The following is a 12,408-nucleotide window of genomic DNA, read 5'->3' on the forward strand; positions in this document are numbered from 1 at the left end:
AGCTGCCAACCTATGAGAGGGACTGTCTGTGCATACAGTATCAGTGGGTATAGCCCGAGGGTTATTTCTACTGTTATGGAATTGAGCAAACTGCAAACAAAAAGCTAAACGGGTACTCAAGCGACTTAAAAAAAATGAAGAGGGGTTTCATTTATTGTGTAGCCAGCTATAATACATAATCAGTATCTAAGAAAGTGAAATAGTTACATAGAAGAATGGCTTTCATAATGCCACGAGTGACCTTTATAAAGGTCCGTTCCTCATGAACAAACCCGTCTTTGTTTGAAAGCTTCTTTTTCCTCTCGACTAGTAAAACAAGACCAGCGTGTAATCTCAGAGCAACACATGAGGGACATTTCATGTAAGTTTAAAAATAGGTTTCTTGTTTTAATGATAAATTGGTGGGAAAGAAAATACATAAATGTGTTGTTCTGTAGTTCAAACAATACTAATATGATCCTTAAATCAATGCACATGTTTCTTTAGTACAAGAGTGATATGGACATGTAGTATTATTGCGTAGTTTATACACACCTGTGTGTGTGTGTGTGTGTGTGTGTGTGTGTGTGTGTGTGTGTGTGTGTGTGTGTGTGTGTGTGTGTGTGTGTGTGTGCGTGCGCGTGTGTGACGCACATAGCTCCTCCACATGTCCGCAAGCAGTGGCTTTAACCATTTCCCAACACAATTATCTTGTGCGTTGCTATTTTGGTGTTTCCCGATGAGCTCTTCGGTGCAGCTGTCTGGAATAAACCGTCACCTCTAAGCCGTCAGCCGCGGCCTTAAAACATCTGTTTATGTCACTCAGGGATCATGAAATTGGTTTAATTCATCAGGAATGATAGTGAGACAAATGATCTCATAAGGCATATAAAATCATTTCATTTTGAATTTGGAGGTGGAGGCACAACATCGTCAGAGGTGACTCACTGAATCCCTTAATCACCATTAGAGCACAGATGCCTGCCACAGGCGCTGACGGACAAAAAGCAGCCCTGACACAATGAGATGGCATCAGTTGTAGATGTCTGCTAAACTGGGGAGTTTTGGTATATAGGTCAAGTCAAGAATGAAAGAATCAAGTTAAAAATGAGCAGCTTACTCCACTTTCTTCAGTCTGGAGCATGGCACAGAAATCTCATCCGTTTTTGACATTTTCCAGCATTAGTTACCACTTTTTGTACGGTCGGTAGAGGGAGAGAATGATCAAGAAGTTCATTAGTAATAAATAGTAACTTTGTGGCCCTGAAAGGCAGACATATTTCGAGTTGAGGAGGAGGAGAGAGTAAAGGGGGATGTAGGGGGGGGGGGGGGCTGCGTGGATACCAGCCCTCGGGGAAACTCTGTAGCTTTATAAGGGCCAGCGTGGTACAGCCTGCCACTGTCACCCTCACCAGAGTTCATAGTGTGCAGAGAAAACATGCCCCCCCCCCCCATCTACACACACACACACTTCCACACTCATCCCCATCAACCCCATTCTCTGCTTTTTTTATGATCAGGAGATTGATTAGTGGAGAAATCAGCAGCCCAATGGTCGTGTTGGAGTGATGGATCACCCCTCTGTGCCTGACTTTGTTACGTATCGACTACAACATTACGGCCTAATTCCATTTCAGTCTAAGTAGTTTTCTTCCAGCCAGTAGCTCTTTAGTGTTAAAAGCCCGATCAAATCCAATAGGCAAGAACATTTTCCTGATGAGGTGATGAGCAGTAGGTGAGGTCAGGGGCTGATGGAACTTACTCACACAGCTGAATAGAGAATCTGATTGGCTGGGAGCGTGATGACTTCATCCCGTCTGTGGTCTCTTTTCTCTCCTTTCCCGGCTCTTCGGTAAGTCCACGTTGTGATTATGGAGCTCGCAGACAGTCTTGTGATTCCCGGTATCTCCAGTGTTCCTCCTTATTTAACTGTGCTTCAGCATATTGTATCGTCGACATTCATCCAGGCAGAATTGAATTGTAAATGGCTCCACGCTGTTTCGTGTCCCAGTTTCCTCTCACAGGAAATAAAGACAGGAATGGATGAAATGATTCAGCAACAGTTCTGCTCATTTGCTGAAACTGGGCCAGTACAACCAAGTGGCGTGCGTGGGTGGATGTGAGGCGACGGGTCAAAAAGCATTATATCCCCGACGGTCCATTTTACGTTCTTTCAAATGAAAATAGTTGTTGTAAGTGTCGTCCGAAAAAAAGCCCCATTTCCTGCTCAAACGAGCTGCGAAAGGAGGCAAAAATGTGCAGCTGTGTAAAGCAGAATATGTGGCCTAAAGTAATTCTCAGAAAGCTCCTGATCAGAGCTTAGATTTCTGCTAGAGCCCCAAAAATCCTCTGACTATACATGGTCTATATATATATATATATATATATATATATATTATCTACAGCATCACGGAACCTGCATGGCTGTAGACTCTTAAGCTCTCAGCATGACGGTCAGTGCAGTGGCGCGCAAATCAGAAGTTTTATTCACACGCTTATAGTAATTGTTGTGTCTTTTATATAGTGTGTTTTGGAAGGAGGCGGAAAAGGACGTGATTAGTTGGGGTTTAAGATGTTTGAAGCATTCATTTTCATAATTCTTACACATCATTTTTCCACCCTAAATTCTGCGCGTGCACGCTTGAGAGGCTGCTGCTTTAGGCATTCCATTTGATCTCCTCGAGCCTTTTGGCAGGTTTTACTGGTTTTACACACAGAGTAATACGCTAAGTATAGACCAAGTGACACTTGTGGAACAGTGAGAAGAGAGCAACAGTGCTATTTGAAAGGGCCAAATAGCTCATCTCTGATTCACTCAAAGTACTCTTTAGAAATCACAGCACTCGCTGACACGGTGCTGATTCTTCATCTAGGGCCAGGCTGTGCTTTTTTTCATTACTGCGTTCTTAAATATGTCTGGTGGGGGGGACTCTTTATTACAGTAACTTCCACAACTCTAAGCTATATAGTGAAGCAATATGCTGCAACATGCAGCCGAGGCGAGGCTTTTATCAACTCACTTCCCTCTCACTGCAAGTCCTCTGGGCTGGAAAATCTAGTCTCCTTCCTCAAGATGAAGAGGCAGGTGAAGGTTGTGAGTGAATGTGTGGGAGGAGGGAATAGCCTGCCGCTGCTCTAACCAGCAGGCCAGTGCCTTGAAGTGGAAATGAGTGAAGAGGAAAAGGTGTGTGTGCGTTAAAGTGTTTTCGCTTTTGCGCCAACGAGTGTGCGTGCGTGTGTGTTCGCTGCCTCGTGTCACTTCGTTGCCTCGTGGCAGCGACGGGTCTATTTTATTTTTCCTAAGGGATCACCTGAAGTAGGCTCAAGACTCGGCCTTTGTCTCCCAGTCGGGAGAAAACTAATCCCGCACACAGCTATCAGATATGTTGGATGCACTCTGCTATCCATAAACATGATCTGCTTGGTATTCCTGTCTCGCCCCTTTTTTCTTTGCGTTTTTTTTGTCAGCTGTGGCCTCTGATGTGCTCGGTCTAATGTTTGTGTGAGAAACAGCTGCCAAGGGACTCCTCGTCTTTCTTCACAGCCCTCCTCCTCTTCCTCCTCCTCCTCTTCCCTGCCAACAACTTTCATGCCACTCTGTGTGAACCCAGCCGTTTTCCAAACCAACGTAGAATGTTGTACTCTGCAGTGACATTTCTGTGGCATTTCAGCAGGCTCTGTGGGAAAAGCTGGTGATTAGCTGTCAAGAAGTCTGTTATTAGGCACATGAGCCTCGATTGTGAACGATTTAATAGTGTCAGCCACACAGAGTATCATTCTTCTTTCAACATTCATTTTGAAGAGGGCACCTCCTTGGTTGTGTTCAGCTGAGAGACTTTAGAAACTTACGGCCTCATTTAAGTGTGCAAACGCATGTTTAAAGACGTCTTTGAAAGCACACGGATGGAAAAGACAGACAGGTAAGGCAGGAGCAGACTTTGATCCGGGATGCGCTTGTCATTATCAAGCCCATGGTGCGTGCTCCACTTTTCATTCCCCCCGTCTTCACCACCTATTTTCAGCCTTTTGATGAGCACAGATGTGTAGACGGTGTGTAGATAGTGTCGACGGAATACCAACTAGATGGCATGCTTTCATTTCATTGTGTTTTGAGTAAAAATACACGGGGTGCTCAGGGCAAGTGGATGTGTGCGCCTCTGTGTTAATTCTGTTGTCAAGAGTATCGATCTGTCCTTCACCGCTGAAGTTTCTCTGTATCCTCTATTTCTACGGTAGTTTTTGTGAGTGCAACTTGCAGCCTCAATGAGTTTCCTGCTGACCTGAACTCTCTTCTCCCCGTGGAGCTCGGGCCTTTTCCTGCTTTCTAAAACCTGCTTTGTCCTCACAGCTAAAAGCAGGTTACCAGAGTAGTTTATATTAACAGTGGATTAAATGCGCATTTCCAAAAGGGGTTTCCTGCATTGACAAACCAAGAGAACTATCGCCTGACTCGGCAGACAGTGAGAGTGAACCGTGAGGTTCACTCTCACTGTCTTCATCAGGCAGCTGTGAAAAACTTACTGAAAGCTTTCTGCCCAGCAACAAACGACAGATAGACAAAGTTAGCATCTAGCTGGTGAACACAGTGGAACATTTAGGAGAGCAAAACAAAGCCGAATATTAGACTTGCATCCGCAAACATGACTCCAAATGAATGCTCATGTTGCATCACGTCTGCTGGACGTGTAAACTAGCTGTTTGCTAACACGTGTGTCAAATCAACTTCATACGGTGATAATATGTCAATGTTGTGTGGCCGAAGAGTCAATAAATGCAGGTTCAACATGTATTCGAAGCAAATGAGAGGAGAAGATCTGGTTCTCTATTTGTGTCACATTCTCTTTTGTTTCTGTTCATGCTGCAGGTTTGGGAAAAACTAAGAGGAAGACGAGCGCCCGTGATGCTTCCCCAACGCCCAGCTCGGACACGGAGTACCCCTCCAATGGCAGCGGAGGAGGAGGAGGAGGCGCTGCTGAGAGGATCTATGACCTCAACATCCCCGCCGTAGTCAAGTTTGCCTACTCGGGAGAGAGAGAAGACGAGCTGACCCTCGTCAAGGGCTCCAGGGTCATCGTGATGGAGAAGTGCAGTGACGGCTGGTGGCGGGGCAGTCAGACGGGCCGCGTGGGCTGGTTTCCCTCCAATTATGTGCTGGAGGAGCTCGGTGGGGCTGACGACCGAGAGGAAGGAGATTCCTCGCAGGGCTACCAGGGAGGCTCTCAAGGGACTCTGTTGGCCAACGGGCGTGCCGGTGGCCGCGGTGCAGTGCTCCACTTGGTGCAAACACTCTACCCCTTCAGCTCTGTGACAGAGGAGGAGCTGAACTTTGAGAAGGGCGAGGTCATGGAGGTGGTGGAGAAGCCAGAGAACGACCCGGAGTGGTGGAGGTGTAAGAACTCGCGTGGCATGGTGGGCCTGGTGCCTAAAAACTATGTGGTGGTGCTGGACGAGCGGCCCGGCCCGCCCTCCTCTGCGCCGAGCCTCCCGCAGAACCGCTCCGTGGCTCCAGCGCGCTCGGGGAAGTTCGCTGGGAGGGACTGGTACTACGGCAACATCACCAGACACCAGGCGGAGTGCACACTCAACGAGAGAGGAGAGGAGGGCGACTTCCTCGTGCGAGACAGCGAGTCATCGGTGAGTCTGTGGGGTGAAGTCATGGCTGGGTTGCATTACGAAGGCTGGGAGAAGCTCAAAAGAGGTAGAAGAGGACATTTAATAGAGTTTAGTAGGAGGAAGAGCTGTGTTGGGAAATGTAGGTCAGGTCTGGACAGTTTTTGTTACCGCGACAGCAATGCAACTTTGCTAGATGCAGTCAACTTTACATTTGTGTAGTTGAGATCAGAATGAAGGTTGAGTTCTGGTTTGGGCATGAAGGGGCCACTTGTGATGAAAATTGTGATAAAATGACAAAAAGAAACCAGGGAAGACAATCTGCTGCTGGTTCAGTAGATGAAGAATATCAGAGAAGTTTAGAAAGAAGAGGTTTAACATGTTGTATCACAATGACACAACGAGGTTGCATTGAAACAAAATCAATCCAAAATTATAAAAGTAGTTTAATATCCGATCATATGTGCGTTCGGAGCTATAGGTTTATAAGAAAAAAAGCAGCAGCTTCCAGTAATATGCAAGACTACCCTTTTTCTGAAGTATACATATTAAATGAAATGGAAAAGTCATTCAAAAATCATGTGACACTATGTGCTTCAGCCATCCACAGTGTACTGTCTTAAAGAGTCCCTTTGGAGACAAACAAAAGTTATGTTTACTCAGAAAATAGCTTTATGAAGATGCATAGAAATGGCTTTCTGGCCCAAAACTCAACAGTGAACCTTGAAGAGATTCCTGATACTATTTTTAACTTATAAATTATCTTTTTAAGTAGCTGATATTTTAAAGTGTAGTAGTGACTGTTATTACTTTTTCGGTCCATGTCACATGTCACATGTTGCTGTTTGAGAAATGCTGGTCCAGATCTTTAAATGTGAGGCTACACTGCCACCTGCTGGAGTAAAGCAGTCTGTCTTAAAATGTCATTGCGTGTGTTGTTGTTTTTTCTGTCACTCTGTCATATATCTAACCGCATCAACAACTGTCTCCCTCTTTACTTTCAGCCCAATGATTTCTCTGTGTCTCTGAAGGCGGCCGGTAAGAATAAGCACTTTAAAGTGCAGCACTCGGAGGGAGTGTACTGTATCGGCCAGCGCAAGTTCGGCTCCATCGATGAACTAGTGGAGCACTACAAGAAGGCCCCCATCTTCACCAGCGAACATGGAGAGAAGCTGTACCTGGTCAAAGCGCTGTTGTGATTCACACATCCTCACATCTACACTGGATCTCACACACACACACACACACACACACACACTATACACATATAATTCTAATGCCACCCCCTTAACTGTCTTAACTCAAGCCTTAGCTCTAGAGCCTCTCGCTGTGGCCGTACGTACTACATCCAGTTCTTCTCTGTCGCCTTCCAGTGGTGATCAGGTGAAAGTCTTTCTAGCTCTCCAGCCGAGCAGTTAACACCAAGATGGCGAGCACCGTGTCAGGAACTACCCAGCTCCATGCATGTCCTTCATGTACGGCACAGTGCATAGTATTCCTCTCTCTGTCCGCTGGATGTGCTAAACATGTGCAGTGACCACATCTGCTGCTAACAGAACGCCTGAGGCCTTGTTGGGGGGGGGGGGGGGGGGGGTTGAGCTCTCCTTCTGATGTCATACATATTATCCGTTTACTACCACGCACATTGTAGGTTACACCATTGCTCTTAATCCACACAGGAAGAAAGACCTCTGAGGGACCGTACCTGTCAAATTGCTGGCCGTTGTTTAATTTTGTTCATTCATTTGAAAAATAAATCCTTGTTCATTAGTTCACTTCTCTTTTCTTTTTTTTTTTTAAGATAATTTAAATTCCTCTCCGGAGGTTTGAATCACTGTTCTCTCGTACAATGACTTCACAAAGTGACCAGAATCACTCTCTTGCCTTTTTCTCCTAATTTTCATCATTCCTTTCCATCATTTTCTCCTCATTTTGAATTTGTGTCTTCTGTCACCTTTACAAATAGTTTCTGTCTCCACAGTCTTTAGTAGTGATTGGAAATGAGCATACAATACTTCCTGTACTATGTGTAAAAGGCGGGGGGGGGGCATCAATGCAATAGGGGAGACCTCTGATTTTCTGTAGAGATGAATGTTTATCAATGTAACCAAATGTGCCACCCTGTACCCATACTACTGGCTTCAGGTCTGCACTGCACTCACCATACTTGTCATTCATTTGTAGCTCTGTGCACATGCTTTATATTCTGTCACGTTAGACACGTTTCTGTTCTCCAGTATGTGTCTGTGGCTGCGTGAAGATACTGACTGAAGAATAATAAAAAAACAAAAACTTTTTGTTAACAAGTTTGAGTAACTCCACTTAATTTGCTCCTGCAAAATGAATGCAGTTATGAAATTAAACTTTGTGAATCTTGTCATTTCAGAGAATTCTGAGAAATGTCATTTTACACACAAATACACAATTATTTCTACACCATCAAGTGATCGACTGAGACCTAAATAATTAATGAGCTCAGAAGGGATGGCCCTGAGCTCTACACTGAAACTTCTCACATTGTCATTCACAGGTCAACAAATAGTTTGGAAATACTTCATGATACTACTCATTTGTGAAAGCAGTCCTCTAAGCCCCTCCCCAGAACACAGCAATTGTCCAATCATAGCTTAGCAACTGTAAACTCGACATGGCAGGTCTGTCTACAAGTCAGGTGTGACGTGTAGCCTGCAAGAATGCAGAGAGACCCTTCTTCCTCCAAGGCCAAGGAGCCCACCATTCATTAGCTTGGATAGTTAGCTAATACAATCTGCCCGCGACAGTTGTCATTTAAGATATTGAATGTTGGACAGGATGTGTGCCTCTGGCTAAAATCAAAGACAGGCTGTTTCAGAAATAACTACCAGTTTCGACTGGTAAACTGCTGTCGATAGCATTTTAAAATGCATGTGTTGCGCATGACTTTGAACAAGCGGAGCAACAGTAGCTAAGGGAGCTGGGCTAAACAGTCAATTTATAATTGGAGTAATCCTTTACTGCAAGAAACCAAATATACAAATCTGGTCGATAATGAAAAGAATATTCTAGTCCTACCAAACATTTTACTCGTCTATTTTCTTTTCTTTTGTGCATTTGTTTACCAATGGAAGTGTTGTTGATCATGGGGTCCTCGGCTTTTATATGATATATCTGAATGTTATTGAGCATTGTTATTTAATTCTTGTCTCCACTGTATGTATATATATAAAAAAATAAGATGAGGTGCATATATGAATCGCTGAGATCAAACTATGGTACTGTATCACTGACAACGTGATAAGAATTTAAATACTTTTGTTCAATAAATCTTTTTGAAAAATACTAAAATGACGTGTTGAAATGTGTGATTGGTTGTCCTCTTTACGATCCTGCTGGTTGTTGTGCCTCCCTCCTACCTGCACTGGCTCTCATTTGGAAGATACTTTTTCCTATGTTACAATTTTATCCGGATAAACAAGCATATCAGTGTCTCACTCAAGGACTCCAGAGGTGGACAGAATGAGCCACAGGTTGAATGATCAACCCTACATTTAATGGCTGACACGCTCCACGACCTGAGCTACATCTGCCAAATATGTCATCAGAGAAAGAGTCGGGCATGTCAGCAGGCATTTACAGAATGCGGCTCATTGACTGCAGTTCAATGGATGCTGTAACAAAAAAAAACCTCTTCCTCACTTCCCTGGAGTCAACAAGTGATAAGTGGTTCTCAACAATGCTGCGAGCAGCACTTCTGGGGGTCCAGCAATCATCCCGCTACAAACAGAACTGCACTAGTGTCATAAAAAAGTCATAGTATAGCATGCCATGAAAAAGTCATAGTATAATATGTCATAAAAAAGTCATAATATAGCATGTCATAAAAACGTCATAGTATAATATGTCATAAAAACGTCATAGTATAGCATGTCATAAAAACGTCATAGTATAATATGTCATAAAAACGTCATAGTATAGCATGTCATAAAAACGTCATAGTATAATATGTCATAAAAAAGTCATAATATAGCATGTCATAAAAACGTCATAGTATAATATGTCATAAAAACGTCATAGTATAGCATGTCATAAAAAAGTCATAGTATAGCATGTTATAAAAAAGTCATAGTATAGCATGTTATAAAAAGTCATAGTATAGCATGTCATAAAAAGTCATAGTATAGCATGTCATAAAAACGTCATAGTATAGCATGTCATAAAAACGTCATAGTATAATATGTCATAAAAAAGTCATAGTATAGCATGCCATAAAAAAGTCATAGTATAGCATGTTATAAAAAAGTCATAGTATAGCATGTTATAAAAAGTCATAGTATAGCATGTCATAAAAAGTCATAGTATAGCATGTCATAAAAAGTCATAGTATAGCATGTCATAAAAACGTCATAGTATAATATGTCATAAAAAAGTCATACTATAGCATGTCATAAAAAGTCATAGTATAGCATGTCATGAAAACGTCATAGTATAGCATGTCATAAAAAAGTCATAGTATAGCATGTCATAAAAAGTCATAGTATAGCATGTCATGAAAAAGTCATAGTATAGTATGTCATAAAAACATAGTATAGCATGTCATAAAAAGTCATAGTATAGCATGTCATGAAAAAGTCATAGTATAGCATGTCATAAAAACGTCATAGTATAATATGTCATAAAACGTCATAGTATAGTATGTCATAAAAAAGTCATAGTATAGCATGTCATAAAAAAGTCATAGTATAGCATGTCATAAAAACGTCATAGTATAATATGTCATAAAAAAGTCATAGTATAGCATGTCATAAAAACGTCCTAGTATAATATGTCATAAAAACGTCATAGTATAGCATGTCATAAAAAAGTCATAGTATAGCATGTCATAAAAAGTCATAGTATAGCATGTCATGAAAAAGTCATAGTATAGTATGTCATAAAAACATTATAGTATAGCAAGTCATAAAAGTCATAGTATAGCATGTCATAAAAAAGTCATAGTATAGCATGTTATAAAAAAAGTCATAGTATAGCATGTCATAAAAACGTCATAGTATAGTATGTCATAAAAAAGTCATAGTATAGCATGTCATAAAAACGTCATAGTATAATATGTCATAAAACGTCATAGTATAGTATGTCATAAAAAAGTCATAGTATAGCATGTCATAAAAAAGTCATAGTATAGCATGTCATAAAAACGTCATAGTATAATATGTCATAAAAAAGTCATAGTATAGCATGTCATAAAAACGTCCTAGTATAATATGTCATAAAAACGTCATAGTATAGCATGTCATAAAAAAGTCATAGTATAGCATGTTATAAAAAAGTCATAGTATAGCATGTCATAAAAAGTCATAGTATAGCATGTTATAAAAAAGTCATAGTATAGCATGTCATAAAAAGTCATAGTATAGCATGTCATAAAAACGTCATAGTATAATATGTCATAAAAACGTCATAGTATAGCATGTCATAAAAAGGTCATAGTATAGCATGTTATAAAAAAGTCATAGTATAGCATGTCATAAAAAGTCATAGTATAGCATGTCATAAAAAGGTCATAGTATAGCATGTTATAAAAAAGTCATAGTATAGCATGTCATAAAAAGTCATAGTATAGCATGTCATAAAAAGTCATAGTATAGCATGTCATAAAAACGTCATAGTATAATATGTCATAAAAACGTCATAGTATAGCATGTCATAAAAAGGTCATAGTATAGCATGTTATAAAAAAGTCAGAGTATAGCATATCATAAAAAAGTCATAGTATAGCATGTTGTAAAAAAGTCATAGTATAGCATGTTATAAAAAAGTCATAGTATAGCATGTCATAAAAACGTCATAGTATAATATGTCATAAAAACGTCATAGTATAGCATGTCATAAAAAGTCATAGTATAGCATGTCATAAAAACGTCATAGTATAATATGTCATAAAAAAGTCATACTATAGCATGTCATAAAAAGTCATAGTATAGCATGTCATGAAAACGTCATAGTATAGCATGTCATAAAAAAGTCATAGTATAGCATGTCATAAAAAGTCATAGTATAGCATGTCATGAAAAAGTCATAGTATAGTATGTCATAAAAACATAGTATAGCAAGTCATAAAAGTCATAGTATAGCATGTCATAAAAAAGTCATAGTATAGCATGTTATAAAAAAAGTCATAGTATAGCATGTCATAAAAACGTCATAGTATAGTATGTCATAAAAAAGTCATAGTATAGCATGTCATAAAAACGTCATAGTATAATATGTCATAAAACGTCATAGTATAGTATGTCATAAAAAAGTCATAGTATAGCATGTCATAAAAAAGTCATAGTATAGCATGTCATAAAAACGTCATAGTATAATATGTCATAAAAAAGTCATAGTATAGCATGTCATAAAAACGTCCTAGTATAATATGTCATAAAAACGTCATAGTATAGCATGTCATAAAAAAGTCATAGTATAGCATGTCATAAAAAGTCATAGTATAGCATGTCATGAAAAAGTCATAGTATAGTATGTCATAAAAACATTATAGTATAGCAAGTCATAAAAGTCATAGTATAGCATGTCATAAAAAAGTCATAGTATAGCATGTTATAAAAAAAGTCATAGTATAGCATGTCATAAAAACGTCATAGTATAGTATGTCATAAAAAAGTCATAGTATAGCATGTCATAAAAACGTCATAGTATAATATGTCATAAAACGTCATAGTATAGTATGTCATAAAAAAGTCATAGTATAGCATGTCATAAAAAAGTCATAGTATAGCATGTCATAAAAACGTCATAGTATAATATGTCATAAAAAAGTCCTAGTATAGCATGTCATAA

The 12,408-nt window shown here is 40.2% G+C and overlaps 1 protein-coding gene across 2 annotated transcripts in view; it reads left to right on the top strand.

Annotated features, from left to right (window-relative positions):
* Positions 1 to 7,178, top strand: part of nck2a (NCK adaptor protein 2a) — a 29,893-nt gene extending 22,715 nt beyond the window's left edge. For both annotated transcript variants that reach the window (XM_076106771.1, XM_076106763.1), the window contains 2 exons: positions 4,844 to 5,613; positions 6,594 to 7,178. In XM_076106771.1, the coding sequence (XP_075962886.1) occupies positions 4,844 to 5,613; positions 6,594 to 6,788 (965 nt within the window). In that variant the 3' untranslated portion in view covers positions 6,789 to 7,178. The remainder of the gene's footprint in view (positions 1 to 4,843; positions 5,614 to 6,593) is intronic.
* Positions 7,179 to 12,408: the final 5,230 nt, after the last annotated feature.

Source organism: Anarhichas minor, unplaced genomic scaffold (genome assembly GCF_050575085.1).
Source record: "Anarhichas minor isolate MPS153535 unplaced genomic scaffold, ASM5057508v1 ptg000004l, whole genome shotgun sequence".
Taxonomy (NCBI): Eukaryota; Metazoa; Chordata; class Actinopteri; order Perciformes; family Anarhichadidae; genus Anarhichas; species Anarhichas minor.